This window comes from Panonychus citri, unplaced genomic scaffold (assembly GCF_014898815.1).
Source record: "Panonychus citri isolate SS breed McGregor unplaced genomic scaffold, ASM1489881v1 Contig00102, whole genome shotgun sequence".
Classification (NCBI taxonomy): domain Eukaryota; kingdom Metazoa; phylum Arthropoda; class Arachnida; order Trombidiformes; family Tetranychidae; genus Panonychus; species Panonychus citri.
The window spans coordinates 52,679-73,803 of NW_026515507.1; the positions used below are offsets into that span (position 1 = coordinate 52,679).

General features: G+C 31.0%; 1 protein-coding gene and 2 pseudogenes across 1 annotated transcript; 1 reads left to right on the forward strand and 2 right to left on the reverse strand.

Moving 5' to 3' along the window:
- Positions 1–579: 579 nt before the first annotated feature.
- On the reverse strand, positions 580–14,506 carry LOC128388738 (sulfate transporter-like; annotated as a pseudogene).
- On the forward strand, positions 9,645–11,138 carry LOC128388740 (solute carrier family 35 member G1-like). The gene is made up of 2 exons (XM_053348197.1): positions 9,645–10,121; positions 10,185–11,138. Exons 1-2 carry the CDS (start codon positions 9,949–9,951, stop codon positions 11,038–11,040), a joined length of 1,029 nt encoding a protein of 342 aa, XP_053204172.1. The 5' UTR covers positions 9,645–9,948; the 3' UTR covers positions 11,041–11,138.
- Positions 14,507–15,482: 976 nt separating the features above from the next.
- LOC128388739 (signal recognition particle 54 kDa protein-like) lies at positions 15,483–17,201 on the reverse strand (annotated as a pseudogene).
- Positions 17,202–21,125: the final 3,924 nt, after the last annotated feature.

The following is a 21,125-nucleotide window of genomic DNA, read 5'->3' on the forward strand; positions in this document are numbered from 1 at the left end:
CTGTTGTATTTTGATTGTTTGTTTATTTCTGATTATTATTATTACTACAACAATTATCATTTGCTCATTGATTGATTATCGGGAATTCAAACCATGGGAGGGATGGGAGAGAGAGAGAGAGATAATTAGATTAGATTAATTGATTCAATTGCAATTTTTACAGGTATTACAATGGCACTTGATTCTAATTGCTAATCTAATCTATCTCTTATGTTAACTCATGACTTTTAATCATTTCTCGCTCTCTTCTAGTGATTAGTGATTAAATTTACTAGATTTTCATTGATTCCATATTATTAAAATATCGTTGAAAGGTTTGGTTGGTTAATAACATTTGTGACAATTAATATAATTGATTTCTAATTGAATTTAAGTTTACAAATACATTAGACAAAATTGATTCACTTAAATTTCATTTGACATTATTAACTTAATAATTAGTAAATTTGTTTCTATACAGTTCGGTTAAATTGAGTTGGTGGTTTTATATCATTCGCGCAGTCAAAAGTGATAACAACAATTTATCAATCAAATCAATATATATAATGATTAATACAGTTAAAGATTGAATCAAATTAGTTGATTGTCATAATAATTGTTATAATATGTAACATGGTTACTTGGAACCCAATTTATCAAATCACAGTTAATTGTTTTCCCATTTTCATTCAATTGGTTATTATTATTGTTTGTTTGGGGTAAAATTTTGATCAAAAATAAATTTTGGTGTAAAAACAATTTATACAATTAGTTAAATAGTTGATCAATTGTTGATTGATTGCTTGATTGCTTTGGACAATTTAAAATAAAAAGACTCTCAAGTGCCAATTTTGTAAATTGATGATATCGAAATGGTGAGATTACCATTGATTAAATTTAATTGTTGCCTCTTTTTTTTGTTGATTATCTTTGTGTGTTGTGCATTTAAAGTTAATTTAAGAAATTAATTGTTGTGATTATAATCATAATGGTATTGATAATGATTCTGCAATAACGGCATCATGAATTGTCGGAAAATTGGTGACCTTTAGCTGTTATCTTTTCGGTGAATCGAGTCCGCTCTAACATGGAGAGTAAAATGGCGGACATGAGGCCAGATAACAGCGAACGAATATCTCTTAATCCATTGAAAATCTCAAGGATCATCTCAACTCCCGGTGAATCAACGTAAGAGATTGTTGAACAATCGATTATTACAGCGGTCGTTTTACCGAGAATTAGTTTACGTGTCGAATCATCGGCTTCCATCAACTCGAAAAAGGCACAATCGAAGCAAAATTTGAACAAATTTTCACGAAAAGTTTCAGTATTAAGGAAGAAAAGTGCCGATGAGAATCGGAATATTTTAATTCCATCCAATTCAACTGCTTGTTGGAAATAATTTTTCTCAACATAAATCTCTGTATTAGGAAGTTGACCTAAAAGTGATACATTTGGTGCCATGAAACGGACTAGAGCCATGATAATGGCCACCAGGACACCGACAATAAGGCCAAGGTCAACATCAAGTACAATAGTTGAAAGGAAAGTGATCAGGTAACAGATACCTTCGAGTCGGGAGACTGACCAGATTTGTCTTATATCACCAATTTGAATGAGCATATTTTTCAATGCTACCAGAATGATACATGAGAGGACACATTTTGGAAGATAAAAGAAGAGTGGACCAAGGAAGAGAAGGATGAGAAGCATGATAAGTGAGGCGATAAGTGCGGTGAGTTGAGTTCGAGCACCAGCGTTTTCTTGAACGGGAGTTCGTGAAAGTGAAGCAGAACAAGGATAACACGAGAAAAACGAGGAAAGTAGATCAGCAGCTCCAAGAGCGATAAGTTCCTGTGAGGGACGGATTTGATAGCGATGTTTCTTGGCGAAAATTTTACCCAATGAAAGTCCAATAGCATAAGTTACCATTGCAACGGCAAAACCATCGGGTAAAAGTTTAACCGAAAGATCAAGATTCGAGTTGATATTGAAGGTAAACCCTTGGGTATATTTCCATTATACGAACACCATAGTTTACATTCATCCTGATAAAATATGATGCACTTGTTGATGAGATAAGAATGAGCAGATCGATCGGAACGGAAACCGGAAGGTGAAACTTTTTCTTCATTGGTTCATCAATAAACTCCTTGTAAACCGATAAAATAACAATGCAAACAATTGAGAGCGACGTTGTTACCCAATTAGTTGTACTCGCGGCTTTAAACAGATCAATCCAAGTCTATTTTGGGAGGAAAAAGACAAAGACAACAATTAGTTGAAATCAATTGATTGTTCACCTGATTTGCTTACATAGATCAATTTAAATGGTCCACTGACGGTTTTGGGTGATTTCCAGCCGAAAAGATCGGCGATTTGACTTGTGGCCACATGAATCGCTGCTCCGGTTGAAAATGCTGATACCAATTGATCAGATAATAGTATTGATATAATTCCGAGGCGGAAAACTCCCATTACTAATCTTATGGCACCCGCCACGAAGCAAAGAGCTGTGGCCACTTCTAAACTTGTATACAATGGAGTTGGATGATTAAGATAATCCAAATTAATTGTTCTATTCCCATGTCCTATTGACATAGTTCCAGGAGGAACTCCGAGCTTGTTCATTGTATTCCGAGTCATGATACTGGCGATGGCAAAGGTTCCTGATTAATTAGACAAACAGAATAATCATTCAAATGGTTAATTAGTTAATTACTATTATATTTTTTTTTCTCATTAGTTCATCTATTCATTATTCACAAGTTAATTGGTATTATCATCATGAAATGTTGATCATTATGATTATTTAAGCTAATTAGATTTAAGTTGATTAATTAACCATTAATAATAATACACTAATTAGTTTATCAACTGATTGTTATCATTATCAAAATTAAATAGTAAAGGTCAAGGATTGACCTTGATAAGGTCTTTCAATTGATTAAACTTTTAATTTAATCACAAATCAATACAAGTGAAAGTGTGAAATGATTAGTAAATCATTGATTGATTGATTGGTTAATTAGACGATCAACTAATCATATCCTTTATGTTTCAATAACAACTATTAACTAATTAAAGCTTATCTTATATATTAATTAGTTAATTTTGTTACTTATTGTTAATTATAATCTGATAGATATAATTTTCATCAATTTTCAAGGTTAAACCAGGAAGTAGTCAAATGATTAACAATTAAACATTCATAACCTTCATTAGTTAATTTGATTCCTCATTAATGACCTTCAACAATTAACAATCATGATTTACCCTTGATAATGACCATTTACCAGACACAATTAAGTCTAATCAATTAAATCCTAATTTAGATCAGAATAAATTGTTTGATTGTTTATATTGATTGAAGATAAACAATTTGATTGGGAAACAAAAAGTTAAACTTAATTTTAATATTAAAGACAAATATATAATTAGAATTAAGCTAATTGTAAATCAAGATCAAATATAATCGCAATTAATGATTAACTGATAGTAAATCCCAAGTAGGATTAATTAGAAACCATTAGAATCTAGAATAAACCAGATTAATAATTACATAAGATAATTAGATTATCCTAGACAAGAGATGAGAAAGTATAACAATTAATAACATTGTACACTAACTATTGGCTAATTGTCTCTCTTAATTGTTACACAGACAAAAGAAATCAAATCAAATCGAATATGGATTAACCAAAGAAAAATGGATTAAGAGGATTAAAGTAAATTGAAAGGATTAACTTACCAACCGATGCGTGTCTTGATGTACCCATAAGAGCATAAATAATGACCGGGAAAAAAGATACATAGAGTCCATTGATTGGCGATACACCGGCGAGCAGTCCATAGGCCATTCCTTGGGGTAAGTGGAGAGCGGCAGCCGTTAGGCCGGCGAAAACATCGTTAACCAGATCATGTTTAACATCGTAGGATTTAAGCCAAGAAAGGATTGGAAATAGACTTGAAAATATATTGAACAAAGTGTTATGGGAACAACAGGAACCAGCGTTACGAGTTAAATGTACTGTTGTGCTCATTTGACGTTTAAACGGGACTTTCCCGTAGCGTGTTTCCAGGTCAACCCATCGGACGGGATCACGGGAAGGCATGATTCGTCCATGGGTTGATATTGTTTCTGGATTACGTTTTGTTGGATTATCTGGACAAAGAAATGGATTGAAAAAAAAGATTAATACTTGGACTTTATAAGAATAAGATTCAAACTGATCAGATTGATGAGAACTTAATTTTGTTCAAAAAAAGAGAGGGAAAAGTACGAGAAAGAGGAACATGATGATGATGATGATGATGATGATACAGGTAAGAGGAGGAAGATAACAAGATGCAAGAGGAAAGAGGAAAGAGAGAGAGAGAGAGAGAAAGAGTCACATTGTGATCACGTTTTTTTTTCTTCAACAATAACACCAATTTATCCCGGAAGAGTTGAATTGATATTAAATTGGAATGAAAAGTAAATAACAATCAACAGGTAATGGATTAAGAGATGGTTGATTGTGATGATTAAATTGGAAAATAATATTAAGATGATTACTTGCAAAATCGTCAGGATCAAAATCAATAAATGGCCTGAGGCTTGATTTTTCCAGATCAACACGATGGTCTACCCATGATGAAAATGAATTAACCATAATTATTAACAAATTATAACTTTTTAACTTTTTATATTTGATGTTTAATTAGGTTTCTTTTTTTTTGTTATTTAACACAGAAATGGCTTTGATTTTGTGATAGGAAAACAATATTGTAAACACCGGTGAAATTTTAGTAATTGTTGCTGTTTAAAAAAAGTGTTTTGTAAAAAAAATGGAAATTAAAAATTAATCAACTTTTTGATTGGCACATTGTTTAATTACTAAGGTGTAGGTTAATTGTTGGTGTTAATTAGCAGGCAAATTCAATATTTTCATTATGATTGAAAGTGATAACGTTAGTTTGTATAGACAACAACATTGAGATGAAGAAGATGAATTCGAGAGAGAGAGAGAGAGAGAGAGAGAGAGAGATGATAATAAGGATAAAGATGCTGATGGATTGTAAGAGAGAGTAGTTAGTGAGCTTATCATCGTGTGTCTTCAAGAAAGATTTTACCTTTCTCACTCTCACTCTTATTCTCTCTCTCTCTCTCTCTCTCTCTCTCTCTTCTTTCTTCCTCTCTCACTCCCTTACAATCACAATATCGACAATCAAAGTCTCTCATTAATTGCTGGCACGATTAAACTTACATCCACCATTGATATTTGCTACTCACTTTGTACTGATGGGTTCATGAACGAAACACTGACAGATAATGTCAATTAAAAAAATACTAACATTGGGATGACGATGACGATGATGATTATGATGATGATGAGAGAGATAAAGAAAGTGAGAAGATGGATTAAGATGAGTGATAACAAATGATAAAAATGATGCGTTTCATTGAATCCACGGTGGGATTGGTGATAGAAAAAAAAAGAAAACGACAAATTAATCGAAATGTCTTTATCTTCCTATTACCTACTCTCCCTCTCCCTCCTTCTCTCTCATTTATCTTCTTCTTAATTCTCATCATATCATCTCTTCCCTCCCCTCATTAAGGAGCTTAATTATTGTGGTAAATCCAATAAAATGGCTCCGGATTAAGTTAACCCTTTTCCCCTTCCAAATCATATCATCATCAATGGAAACACAAGATGATCAGACTTTTGGTATTAATTGTTGAATGATCACCTGAACCAATTTATGTTCATTCCTAACAATTAATCAGTGGAAATTACATCTTTTAATTAACGTAAATTAATCACAATCTAAATTTAAAACAATGTTAATTTCCCCCACTTTCCAATTGCAATTAAAAGGCGAAACTGATTACATATAATTAACTGTCCAAGTTTTTTTTTATATTGTACTTAATCAAGGAAATGATTTAAATTGTAATTATAATTGTTGGATTGATAAGCAAAGGGTTAATCACTATTATATTAGTGGAAAAGTTTAATTGTTAAACTAAATTGTTTGACAGTCTCCTTTAATTAATACTACAATTAAACGTTTTTTTTACTTCATGAGAACCATCAATTTGTTATTGTTGATTAACAATCAGTTGATTTAATTTGTGTCAACCTTGACATGTCGTTACTTTGACTGATTAGTGATTATAGTTGATTAAATTATAATGATAATCAATGGACTTATTGGATTTTACATGTTGAACAATTATAATTAGCCAATGAAAAACCATTGATTAAATTGTTGAAATGTTAAATTGTTATCCAATAATTAAAATACTGATGATGATTACAAAGGGATTAGAAAACTTTTTTACCGTTAACAAGGATAATCAAAAATTGATTATCAATACAATCAGTAAACTATTCAATTATTTCATTGTTGTTGAAACAACAAGGTAACTAATCTTAATCACTTGAAATTATATTTGATTAGTCTGATCAAGATACACAATTTACCTTAATAAACGTCCTTGTCTAATCAATGGACTTAATCATCAACTCAAGTGGCAAAGGGTAATTGTTGCAATTGGATTAACCAAAACTAAGCTAATCAGTTAATTTGATTGCGATTTGGGCAATTGAAATTATTATTATAACTAATTTTTCATGTACTTTTTCATAGTCAGTCAAATTTAAGGATTTAATTGCGATTTTAATCATGCAGATTAGTTTAATTGTTACCAAGATTGTCTCATTATCTGTATCATCATCTTAAGTTTATTTATTGCAATTAATCAATTGGTTTGAATTTGTTTAGTTTAAGAGCCCTGGCAAAAAGGAAGTAAATTACGTGTGTGATTGATTACAATTAAATGGTTACAATCAAATAATTATTATCTAATTGTTGTTTGTTTTGGTGAATGAAGATTATGAAATTTGAGTGGATTATTCTGATGATCGTTATTACCTTTGGACTTTAGGGATTGACAAGAACGACGAAGTCGGTACGATTATGGAAAAGGCCTTAACGATTTCAATAAGTACAATTAGCTGATTAGATTGTTAAGAGTCTAATTTCAATTAAGCCTTCGACAATTTTAATTGTTGATACAATAAACAACAACAACAACAACTGAAAGAGATTCAATATTTGTTCAGATACTTAATTTTTGTTGATTGTGAAAATCCTTAATCAATTCAGATTCATGAGGTAATTTGATTGGAAATCAATAATTAATCGAGATCGATATCAATATTAGTCTTAATTGTTGTCCAACATTACATCAATGAGGAATTGCAATCAACGGTTATAAGTTAATTTTCTGGTTAAAACTGCAAAATCAATGACGTTGATTGAGTTAAATTAATTTTACAACAAATGATCAACAACAATCAACTAATTTTGCATCAATCGTTCAATTCAATTAATTTGCAATTGATTTGCATTTGATACTTTGCAATTTAGATTGTTGTTAATTAACTGTTTGAATCAGCATAAAATAAATGGATACTTGAGACTTGATCAATGATCTTAATTGATGACAATTTAATGAAATTAGCAGTGATCAATTAAACTCAATGATTATCAGTCTAGATAAATGAGTTAAATTAATTAACCATTTTAAATTTTTATTTATACCTAATGATTTGTAGGATTTAATTACATTGTGATTGCAATAATCAAGTATTCATGTAGGTTAATTGTTGCTTCAGGTCAATGGTTAATTAATTTCTTGATTGTTGAAACATTTTTCATTAATTGTTATGAAAGTGATTGAAAAAAAAACTTATATAACAAAATGATTGGGTTTATGTAACTAAATGATGAGACAATTTCAATATTTGTACTTTGATTGTAACAATCAAGTGAATGATTGATTAAAGATAAAAAATTATTGTATCTTCATTGATTTAATTGTCGCCATCTATTGCATTTAAATTGTTTGATTAAACAAGAAAATAAATGGTTAATTGTGAATCTGATTACTTAACCAACAACAGCAACAATTAAATAGTTGGAAATGATAATCAAATCTTCAATTGATTGGAAAAAAACAATTAATTAATAATATCTCTTGACAATTAAGTATTGTTGTTAAGTTAATTTTTTATTACTCGATAACAATTGATTGGATTAACTATCTCTTAATCAAATTGATTGTGTTATGAATTAATCACTAATCTGATTAGATTTTATCATCATCATCATCATCAAATTATATTATTATTATTATAAAATATCAGCTGGGAATTTAAATTGTCATCTTAATTGTTGTCACTAATTGTTATCAAGTAATCGCTTGATTTTTTGCTCGACAATCAATTAACCATTGTTCACAATTAGCTTGGTAATTAAATTGTTTCGAGGTTAATCATGGCAACAATTAAATGATCAACCAATTGAATTAGAGGACAATTTATAAACCACTAGATGATTAGCTCTTCAACAGTAAATCAAATTAAATTACAATCAAACTGAATTAGTTAATTATCTCAAGTAATTTTCTTCATATTCTTAACAATTTACCTTGATTAATCAACTGATTGTCTCAATTAAAATCTTCATGATAATATTTCAAGGAAGTTAATCAAATATGTGTAACATTATAAATATGAATCTAATTCAGTTGTGATTAGTAAATTGTTCAATATTTGATTTAGGTTTAGAATGGAAAACAAAACGTTAATTAATTATAATAATTAAATTGATTGTTATCTCATCTCGTACATAATTGATTCCCAGAGTGTTGATTGAAATTAAACCTCATCAAGTCTTGATAATTACAAAGTCTAACAATTAAACAATCATATTGATCACCTTATTATTAAGATTATCAATTGATAATCAACTGATTCTCATAACAATCTGTTGGTAACAATTAATTTTTTTCAATAACAAAAAAAAGTCAATTTCTAATCAAAATTACCATATAACATAACGACAGTTTATCATTACCAAGTTAATTAAAGGAAGTTAATTAGTTAATTAGTGTCTAATACCATTTGATTAGGTCTGATCTGTCAAAAATCCTAAAACAATAATCAATTGTTCATCTCAATAATTATCATTATTATTATTGATTAATGATTGATTAAGGAAACTCAATTAGATCTGATAGATTGTGATAGTATTTTGTACATTGAATATAACTAATTAAAACTGATTAACCAACAGAAAGATAATCATTCTGATTGGTAATTTATATGAAAAATTAAATTGACAATGACGTAAATTGATCAAGGCTTAGTAACAGTAATTAATTTGATTACCGTAATTGTAATTAATTAATCGTGAAAATAGTAAACAATCAAAAGTGGTTCAGTTTTTTTAAAAAAAGCATTAATTGTTTACTCTGAATGGTAAGAAAAATAATCAAGTAGTTAACATATAATACTAATAATATACAATAGTAATTAACTAACTAGAAACAGCAATTAATGAGTGCTCATGATAACAAGTATTAATTATAAGATGATGATCATGATGATGATGAAAATCACACAAACAGATGATTAATATAATAGGAAAGTTTCCAAAAATTTCAAATGTTATTATTTGATTTCTGGAATTGGATCAGTTGAAAAAATTCAGTTCCATGGGAAATCATCATGTCAACGATATAATGATAATATTCATAACCTTGGAATTTCAATCTCTCGAAAAGGTTCAAGGTATTAAATTGTTAATTGTGATCACAATTAACTATTTAATTGTAAAGATTACAATATACACAAAATGAGAAGCTAACAGTGTATTTGTATATGAAAATTAAAGTTAATTGCTACTATCAATTAATGTTAATTATCTTTAAATTACAATTAAGATATTTTCTTGATCAGTTGATTAAGATGATCTTGAGTGTTAGTCGATGGATTGAAAGAGAGAGCAGATTATAAAGTGAAAAATTCAACATTCACAGAGAAACATAAAGTTATTGATAGAATAGTTAATTGTTGATTTGATTGTCTTGGTTTGCCTTTTTGTTTCGTTCACAATTAACTTAATTCATTAATGGATAATCTATCGGTCAATGAGGGTAAAAGAAAATCCCTCATGGAAAAGGTCAATCAAATTCCAGGTATCGGTTTAGTTATGGCCATGGGATCGGGTATTTCTCTGGCCACTGGAGGTTTAACCGTTAAACTGGTTGATTCACTTTCGGGAATTGAGATTGCCGTTGCTCGGTGAGTTAAATTGTTATGATATTGTCGAGTGATTAACGTGATAAATGTGATCTTTATCTTTAGTTCTTTGGTAACTTGTGTATTGGTTTTCATTTTCATTCTGTTCCAACGGGAATCGTTCATGCCACCATCGGGTGAACGTTTCCCTCTCTTAATGAGATCAGTGACTGGATGTATTGCATTGATTTTCTCATTCTCAGCAATTAAGTTAATTCCTCTCGGTGATTCACAATCAATCGTCTTTTCATCACCAGTGTTTGTCTCGATACTTGGATGTTTAATTCTTAAAGAACCTTGTGGAATAGTCCAAATTTTTTCCGTTTTCATGGCGATCGGAGGCATTTTTCTCATCTCAAGGCCAAGTTTCATATTCCCCTCGAACGATGTTACATTAGTCTCTACATCTTCGAATCGTACCCTTGGCCTAACGTTTGCCCTTTGCTCGTGTCTCGGTGCTTCATTCACATTCATATGTATGCGTCGATTACCCAAAACTCCAGCATCGGTTGTAGTCTTTTGGTATTCAACATTTTGTGTAGTCGCTGGTACAATTGTCTCATTTACCAATGGTACATTCACCTTACCGGAAACACTACATGATTATGGTTTACTTTTACTCTGTGGATTGACCGGTCTATTTGGTCAAGGGATATTAACACTCGCTCTTAAGATTGAAAATGCTGGACCAGTTTCCTTGGCTCGATCAATTGAAATCGTCATGGCCTTTATTTATCAAGTAACGATTCTGGGTGAAAGTGTATCAATATATTCAGGCATTGGTGCCATTGTCCTAGGAATCGGTGTAATTACCGTTGGTCTTCATAAATGGTACCTAAGTGACCCTCAACAATTTAATAGTATTTTCTGTTGTAAAAAAAAGTCCAACACAACAGTAAACACTTTCTCCAATCAAACATAATCATTTAATCATGGAAATAAATTTGATTAAATTAATCCATTTTTTTCCTATCATCAATGTCATCACAATTAATAAAAATCTCTCTTTCCAAAGACAAATTTTGTAACTCTTAACATTTTCCCTAAATCTCATCAAATGATTAACTAAATTGTTACACAATTAATTAATTAGCATCAGTTGCGTGTAACTTATGATGAAAAAGGTAAATTGATTAACATTATAATTTCCAATAGAAACAATTAACTAATCCTGTGATGGTGATTTAAAGATTATGTTGTATTACATTACAAGCCTTTTGTATGTAGCAATTTGTTATTTGTTAATTGTGATTAAGTTAATTGTCACTCTAATCAATGGTATAAGGATAAGTGAGAGGGAATCACGGGTGACAAAGATAAACAATGGAAAGTTATTAACGATAACAAGATGACTTGGGATGAAGATGATAAGATGGATTTAATTGTTTTCTTTTTTTTTTGGTTAATCATAATCTTTGCAAATTACTGATCAAGGTTTTCCTTTTTCTCGTTGATTTTCTGAAATTAGTTAATTGTTACTCACTTGATAATCGTTCATCATCCTGAAATCCAACGTTAACATAAGCTCTTTTCGATAGACTATCAATGGGCATTGAATAGGAATTAATTGATGAGGGTGAGGTTGAAGGTGATGGTCATCATCGTAAAGTCCATTTTGTCGGAAAGTTGAAGGCTGAGAGAAATGTCGATGACCAAATTGTGAGGCATTGTGATAATTTTCAATTGGATGAGCATATTGAGAAACTGATGAGGACAATGTTGATGATGAATTTGATAGATGATTATTATTACTATTTGAATGATGGTGATGGTGATGATGAGCATGATGATGGGGAGGAAGAGAATTGTGAGAATGGTGAAATGATACATTTCCAGGTAATGATGATGATGATGCACCATCAACGTAACATGGTTTATCAAGAGCTCCATAACTTTTAACATAGGTAACATCACCACCACCACCACCACCGCCACTACCACCACACCCAACACCACCTTCACCGTCAATACTTGATGGTGTTGATGGATGTGAGATGAAATTACTGTTATCAAGATCCATGTTGAATTTGATTGATTCAGAATCGGTGAAATCATCATTGTTTATATCAATATGAGGATTGATGGTGGTCACTTTTTTACTACCTGAGCTTCCCGAGTTACTTGAACGTTTCATATTGACGATAATTCAATTTGAATTTGAAAGTTTTACAATTTATAATATAATAAAATGTCAATCACTTGTTGTTGCAATTTGATAACAACAATAACACAAAAGTATTATAAGTGTTTCGTTGATTGTTAATTGCTAATTTAAGTTTATTTCTCTCTCTCTCTCTCTCTCACTTGCTTTATTACTATTACTAGATTTGACTATCAATTTATATATCAACTTGATTGTTTCGAGAGACTAAGGAGAGTAAATTGTGAGTGAGAAAGGGAGGCAGGGAGAAATAGAGAGAGACTGTGATGAAGAGTGGGAGTGGGAGGAGGAAGAATAAAGGAAACTTGAGTTTTTTTTTCTTCTTCTTCTTGATTTACAGTTAGTTAATTGTAGAGAATGGGAAGGTTAAGTGTATTCGAATGTGAATCAACTTGAATTACATATTTAGATTTACTAGGTTGTCATTTAAATAGCTAATGTGTCGATTATCATGGAAACAATTGTTCATCATTCTGGGAATCGATGATTATATCGATAGAAAAGATTATTTTTCGCTTGATTCAATGCATTCGTATTTGATTGTCTTATTATCAGATCATCAGATCATCTACTAGATTAGATTAACTTTTCGGTGTCAATTGTTTGGTTAAACTAATGAACTAAGGACCAAAGTGTTAATGGTAAAGGGAGAATCAATTTTTACCGTTAGATTGAAAGAGGAGATAATCTTAATAGGAGGACATGGAGATGAAGCTTTTTGTCAATGGAAATTGAAAATTGATGAAAAAATGAATGAAAAAGTTACAATTTCATTTGTCTTTTCGTTGATTGTAACAGTTAATTAGTACCTTTTGATGGTTTACATGGACATCAATTGATAGGTGATGGTTTATATGTGACAATTAAGAGCACGATCACTTAATTAGGTTTTGAGGCTTTGGTGTAATTCCTTTAATGGTAATGAAATAAATGATGAATGATCTTGTAAATTGAATCCTTCCAATTAATAGAATCATCAACAAGATTAAGAGATGAAAATTATTATTAATTTTCCATCAATTAGTTAATTTATATTGTCATTTAATTGCTCCGAGACACCGGGTTTCATTAATCAAATTGATTTGATTGATAAACAACAACAAAAAAGTTAATCGTTTTCCTAACAACCCCCCTTTTAGATTTAATTGTGATGATTAAAATGATGATGAGGGATTAAACGATTTAATCTCATAAATAATCAACAATTGTTTAATTGTTTGCAACCCAATTAATTTGATTAAAGCTCAATCAGTTAATCGATACGCAATTAAATCAATAATCATCAGGTTTTCATCTATTAATTCAAAGTTACACTTGAAATCATTGAAAAAGTTAACAACACAATAGCAAAAAGGTTAACCTAAGGTTAACAATTAACGGTAGCAATTAACAACTCGGATGACACTTTATTATATTAATAAAAACAATAACCAAATTAAAATTAATCAAATAAAACAGGTGATTAGATTGTGATATTAATTTAGTTCAACAATTAGTTAACATGGTTGATGGAAACATTTTCCCATTGATAGAAATGATTTTTTGTTTCTTGTTAAATCAAATTGTTGTTGATCACGATCATCATGGTGGTTAATTGATTATAATCAATTAAATGTTAATCAACTATTGAGACTCGTCACAATTAGATTAATCTAATTTGTTTACTTGTGTAATCTCACTGATTAATTAAAACACAACAACAATTAACAGACGTAGTTGATTAAAATGATTCATCTGAAAGTTTTTCCCTCGCTTTCAATTGAGCTAATCAGATATTAACGATGTATCCATTTGATTTTGTTTCAATCACAATTAGTTGATTAATTAACTAGATATCAATTAATAATGATAATATATGTAACTATGAGGTAAACTTGAAACAATTAAATCTTGTTGATTATGTTATATGATTACAATCAATTTGTTTAAGGGTTAACATGGTAAATCAAGTAGATGGTTAAAGTTGATTGTCTTTTGGATTATTGTATTCATGGTATTGTTGTTGTTTAGGATAAAATTAATTAATCACTTAGAGAAAAAGGTAAATGATGATTAGTTGATTGTTTACGTTAAGAAATCATTGAGATGACAATTAAACGGAGTTTGATTTGTTAAGAGGCAAATTGATGATGATCATTTTCACAATTTAATTGATTTGAATTTTGCTGTTTCTTTGTATTGATAATTTCAAGCTCATTTAAAAGGGAACACAGTTAATTAACTAATTATATCAAATAGATAATCAATAGATATTGAAAATTGTTGTTAATCAAAAAGTAGTAAAAAGATGAGCTATTGGGTTGGGCTGATTACTTAAATTGTTGATTAACAGTAAACGAATCAAATCTTACTATTAACATGATAAGAATCAAATGATCATTAAGTTGGCAAACTTGTAGCAATTAGTGGTTCTAATTGTAGAGACTTAATTGTTTCCATATTGTCAGCAGAAAACAAAATCCAGAACAAGATTAAACAGTTCGAGAGTTTTTTTAATCACATTCTAGATCATTAATCACTTGGAAATCACATTAGAGACAATTAACTAACGTGTTGACCATTAACTTACTCAACAAATTAATCGACGATTAGAAATAGTAAATTGATTGTTTATTGATTGTTTTTCATTTTCTCTGTAAAAAAATTAAATTGATCAACCAGAAAACCAGAAATCGAAACATAAACAAACCAGAATTGGTGATGCAATGATTCCCATGGTTCCTAATATTAGATTGACCTTCATTTTAAACTTGGATCGAAATCAAAAATTAAATCAACTAATCACAAGATTAAGGGTGACAATTAACCATGAGAGATGATTTTCTAATAATAATCTTAATCCCTTAATCCTTGTTTTCTGTCTCATGATCAAAGTCTATTGATTCATAAGTATTAATGATAATCATGTTCACAGTTGAAACGATTAACTTTTGTCACTGATTGTTAATTGTTATTACATCGTAATTATATTTGGTTGATTGTATAAGTTGTAATAATAACCTTGGATTGATTATTGTCTATGTCTAATGTTCTCAACGAGGACAATTAGTTGATTGTTGGAGGTAAATCGTTTCTTTAACTGTCTTTTTTTTAATAACAAACAAATACTTTTAAACTATACAACGGATTTGATAATTTTGTCATAATATAATAAATATAATAATTATTAAAATTATAATATTTCATCTATGTGTGGATGTGAATTAAATGTCAATTAAAATTACCAATGTATAAATTGTAGTAACAAAATAATCTAATCAGAGTAATTAATCATTTATGATGAGCAGCTGATGCAGCTCCTTGTAATTGTCTCATCATATTTTGTAGGCCACTGAATCCACCCATTTGTTGTAATATCCTTGGGTCCATTGATTTAGCTAATTGTTGATTTAATTTAGCCATTTGCATTGGATTAACGTTCTTAGAGATGTCACCTCCTTTGAAGAAACCTTTGATTCCTCCCATTTTCTTGACCACAGCGGCAAATTTAGTAAATTGTGTCAGGAGTTCATGAACTTCCCTGGACGTGACTCCGGCTCCTCTCGCTACTCTGATCACGCGGGTCGGCTGCTTTTGGAAAGTTTTAGCACCATCTCGATTATCGAGTTCACTATCACTCATTGAATCCATGATTGTCATTAATCGTTTTAATTTTGCCATAGAATCTGCTTCAGATGCTCCACGAGCCAATTCCTGTCCGAATCCGGGAATCATTTGTAATATCTGATTAAATGGACCCATTTTCATTATATTAGTAAATTGTTCATACATATCACGTAAAGTAAACTCTCCATGTTTAAGTTTCTCAATTAATTCCTCATTATCATCCAATTTTAGTTCGTTTACTTTATCAATAAGACCTTCAATATCTCCCATTCCTAACAATTTAGAAACGAAAGGTTTCACTTTGAAAGGCTCGAAATCATCCATATGTTCACCAGTACCGATAAAAGTAATCGGCGAATGAGTAACCGCAACTGCACTAAGAGCACCACCTCCTTTAGCATGACCATCTAATTTGGTCACTATTACAGCTCCAATATCCACTTTACTTTTGAATGCTCGAGCTTGTGCTTCACATGCATGACCAATGGAAGCGTCCATCACGAAAATTACTTGATTCGGATTAATGGCATTGCTAATTGATAACATCTCTTCAAATAAGGCACTTTCTTGTTTATGTCTTCCACTTGTATCCACAATTATTATCTCAAAACCTTCTTTCATGAATTTATCAACCCCTTCCGCCGCTACTACCACTGGATCCGCTTCCGTGTATGAACCATAAAATGGTATTCGGGCTTTAGTTGCATTCTGTTTAAGTTGATCAAATGCTCCAGCACGAAAAGTATCAGCACAAACCAGACAACATTTCCATCCTTTTCTCAGATAATAATAAGCCATTTTTGTACATGTTGTTGTTTTACCAGCACCTTAATAGTTGTAAATAATTAGTAATTAGTAATTAGTAAATAGTATTATCAATACATTTTCAATACAACAATTGAATCAATCAATACACTAAATTGTTACCTTGAAGACCTACAAACATGATTATGTTTGGCTTTCCTTTTGTTGGTTGCCAAGCTTTTACTCCAGGATCAACTAATTTGACTAATTCTTGGAAAACGGCCATTTGGATCATCCGTCTTTTATTAAGACCTGCGGCCATTTCATCGAAATCAATAACTTGACGGACATTTTCTCGCAATTGTTTCACCAATCGTATATTAACATCACCTTCCAGAAGAGCTTTACAAATCTCTTTCAATAAACTCTCAAAACATCTTGGTCAATAATCGTCGCATTTCCAAGTGAACGTAAAGCATTTGTTATCTTACGTCCTAAATCTGCTAAAACCATTTTTATTAATTAACAAAAAGAAAACAATTAATTAAAAAGAAAACAATGAGACAAAATTAAAAAGCAAACATGAATTGATGACATAATCAAATTGTAGATGTAAACAAAAATTCATCACAACAGTGACATCTCTTGGTAACGAAAATAAATACGATTTTCTTTTTAATTTACATTGAAATTAACTAAATTCTAACTGGAAAAAGTCACAATTTTAATTTCTCGGCAATTAGAAATTTAATGTTGAAGCTAATCATTTATTAATTGATGTTCCTAATGAATTCAACTTACTTGGAACAATTAAAATTAATTGAATTTATTTTCGAGCAAATGAACTGAGCGCCATCTCTTGGTTCTTTTTGTCGACTTTTGGAAAACATTCAATTTTCTGTTTTGTATTTTGGTTAGTTGGTTCTCAACTTAAGTGTTTCTGAAGTGTTCTTTTCTGAATTGTTCCTATTCATTTCTAATTATTCAACCAATTGTGTCATCTAGTTTAATTAATCATTGGAAGGCTGAGAATTGAACGAGGATGGTTATGAAAAGAATTACTATACCAAATGTTAAAACCATTACAATGCAAGTTGAAGCTCCGGTAATAACTCAGAGTAAGGCAGTGATTGTGAGAATACCAAAGAAGGGTGGTGGCTATCTCGATGGTTATAGGACAAAAGCCATTGTAAGGAAAAAGCTCAATAACAGTGAAATTGAAAAGTTGCTTTATGGTTTCAACTGTATAAAACTAATCACCAAAGACCCTGGAGTACTGGCGAATAAGCTTATAGCCCAAAGCGAATGGCAGGTTAATGTTCCTAATCCCCCGAGACCAATGATAAAAATTCATTTACCCAAAGGCTTAAACATAAGCCCTCTAATGGACAATATAAAAGAGGAAAATAATTTTTCCATTGTGCCTAAGCTAATTATGGTCAATTACGGAAATGAAATGGATTCAGCTATAATACAATTTTCGGACGAATGCAGAAAAGCTCTAACAACAACTATAAGAATAAAAGGTTCTGAAGCTCTTTTCTCAGACTTTTTTCCATTAACAAAATGCGATATATGCTTCTCCTACAGCCATTCAAGTAAATATTGTCAAGGAACCATAAAATGTGCCAAGTGTAGTCGTAATCATCATTACTTATACTGCGATGTGGGTAAACAGGCAAGTAAATGGAGATGTCCATCTTGTTCGACCATTGGACACTCGGGTTATTATTATAATTGCCCTGATTACCAAAAACAATTGAAAAGACAATTAGAGAAAATGTCTCTGATCTATGACAATATTATCATTGAAAGAAAACAATGTGAATAAAGAGTATAAATACGAGAACTAACTTAAATGACCTCATTATTTACGAACTAACTTTCTCTCGAACTACCTTCTTTTTCTCTTTTCTGCTTCCCATTCATCATCTCCTAAATTTCTTGTTTTATCTCTATTTTATCACATCACGTTGTGCAAAATCTCTATCGGTTCTCTCGTTTGATTATGGCTCCAAGTAAAAGATCAAGGAAAACTCTGGACACTGAAACCCTGGTTGAAGAAAGTGAACTTTGTACGAGAATTGAACCAATTGACGCTGAATCGATATTATCATATCTGGAAGATTTAATTCGTAACTGTGATGCGGACAAAAGAACCGAGATTATCAAAAATCAAGTTCTAGCTGAAGACATTGATGAGATGCTATCGGTATTAGTAAAGGAAGCCAATCATCCACGACAAAAAGAGATAGAGATGTTTATTAGTCTGCTCACAACGCCAATAACAAGGAAAATCAGCCTGAAAATTACAAATAAAAACAATGAAGTAGATCAAGAGGGTAAATCCTTGAGAGATGTGAACATCAGGTACAATAATGAATGGACGAGACCATCATGGTGGTTAAGTGCTGAAGAAATTGAACTACTCCCGATAATAATCGTGAAAACAAGGAAGAATGACAATCAAGAAGTTGGTCTAATTGCCAAAACCAGATTAAGGAGATTGTTGGAAGAAATGCCTAAACCTCCAGAGGTTAACACCATTGAAACAGCGCGAAGCTGCTGCAAAGTGATTGTTCCCAATATCGGTGCGAGAGATCAATTCATTATAACGATGAATAACTATCTAGAAAATAGTAAAGAAAAAGACGAATTCTCATTTGAGGTTCCAACTTTGACGGACCCGATGATATCATTTGATGTGGAAAAAAGTGGTAACGACTGTGAAGAGGATTGGAAAAAATGGCTGGAGAAACTAAAAAAATGGAATTCATGGTCCAGCGAAGATGATATTAGGCTGATACATGTCGAACAAAGGATTAAAGAATTTCGTCTGATTATTCAAATACCCTCAAAGATTCGCTCAACATTGGAAATGACGAAGTATCGTGGAATGATAAATCTAGGCTGGAGAAAAGTGATTTTCTTTGATCATTTGGATCTATCATTATGCTTCCAATGCTCTCGGTGGGGGCACAAGACTAATAAATGTAGCTCACTGATAACTTGCTCCTTCTGTTGTAAACATCACAACTCGATTGATTGCCCACACAAATATGACCCCCTGTATCATCGCTGTCAACCCTGTGGAGGTAAATTAGGTCATACAGTTTGGGACAAGAAATGCCCTGAACTTCTTCGGCAACTGAAAATGTCATTACTACGAATTAATCACTCATATTCATGGGTTCTGATGCGACATATTTACAATAAAAATTAAAAGTCGAATATTTAAAACTTTGAATTTCTATCTAATTGCCGCCTCTCTCTATTACTCCCACCCTCTGTAGGGTGAGCCACTTACAATTCAAGATAAAAATAAACATCTTTTTAAATAATCTATTTACGTGTTATAAAATTTCTTGTGAATGATTAACAAAATTTACTGATTCAATTGTGTTTTATTTGAGCTGTGTAATAATTAAAGTGAGTCTATTTTACCGATTTGAAGAACGATAAAAATCAAGAAGAAGAGAAAAAACGGTCTGATAAATTATATTACCTAAAAGTATCGTGAGAATGGATCTACATGCTACACTTGGTTTTCCTGACAGAACAATGAGAAGAAAGCCCAACAAAGAAAAATACATGGAAATAATGAAGACTATTGTTGGCGATGAAGAGGAGATTGAAATACCACGATGCCTGATGGAAAATGCTCCTGAACAATTTGATCCGAGCGAAACTATGGTCACAAGTGACAATGAAACGCGTGTTTACATCTATTTGCCAGAATTTGTGTCATCAACAATCTCGGCAATTACTATGCAGCTTCTACACTACAATGGGTGGAATGATAATGATATAGTAAGATTTAAAATTACTCGTTGGGATAAACTAAATCTGAGAGTCGACATGAGTATGAAGAAAACTACAAGGTTGAATTTAATCAAGAAAAATGGATTTGCTATTCGTTATAGAGAAGCGAATTATCCAGGTTTTGACCATGTGAATAATGGTTCAAATATGATTAATGGAGAATTAAAATCTAATGATCTACTAATCCCGTCAACAGATGTGAGTCAATATCAAAACTTAATCTTTTTAGAAGCTGGAGATTTTAAAAAGATAAATCGTGATATGTTAAAGAGATTAATCAACAAAGAAACCTTTGTCAAAGGCAAAGAAACCATTTTGAGACTGACAGTGAGAATTTAACATAAAAGATGTCGCTACTTATGATCTAACCTGAAAAAGAAAATTAATCGAATAGAATTCTTTTCATTAATCATTAGTAAGCATTAGTAATCCACACCTCACCTACAACAACAAAAAACGGAAAAAAAAACAGTTAATCAAGTTTATTATTAATCCATTAATATCTAATCTACCCTCATTAATTAGCCTGAAAACATAATTCTACCTTATTATTTCTAATTTACATCTAACATAACTACTAAACTAACTTGAAGTTCAAACACTTTATTAAAAATTGCAAGTGAAAGTTAAATTACATCATCCTTCTAATCTTCTATCACTAAACTGGTAATGGA

What these genes read in the sequence shown, in the direction of transcription:
- LOC128388740 (XM_053348197.1), top strand. Translation starts at nt 9,949, where the DNA reads ATGGATAATCTATCGGTCAATGAGGGTAAAAGAAAATCCCTCATGGAA. An exon ending in ATTGAGATTGCCGTTGCTCG is followed by an intron (nt 10,122 to 10,184) that starts GTGAGTTAAATT and finishes CTTTATCTTTAG; the next exon opens with TTCTTTGGTAACTTGTGTAT.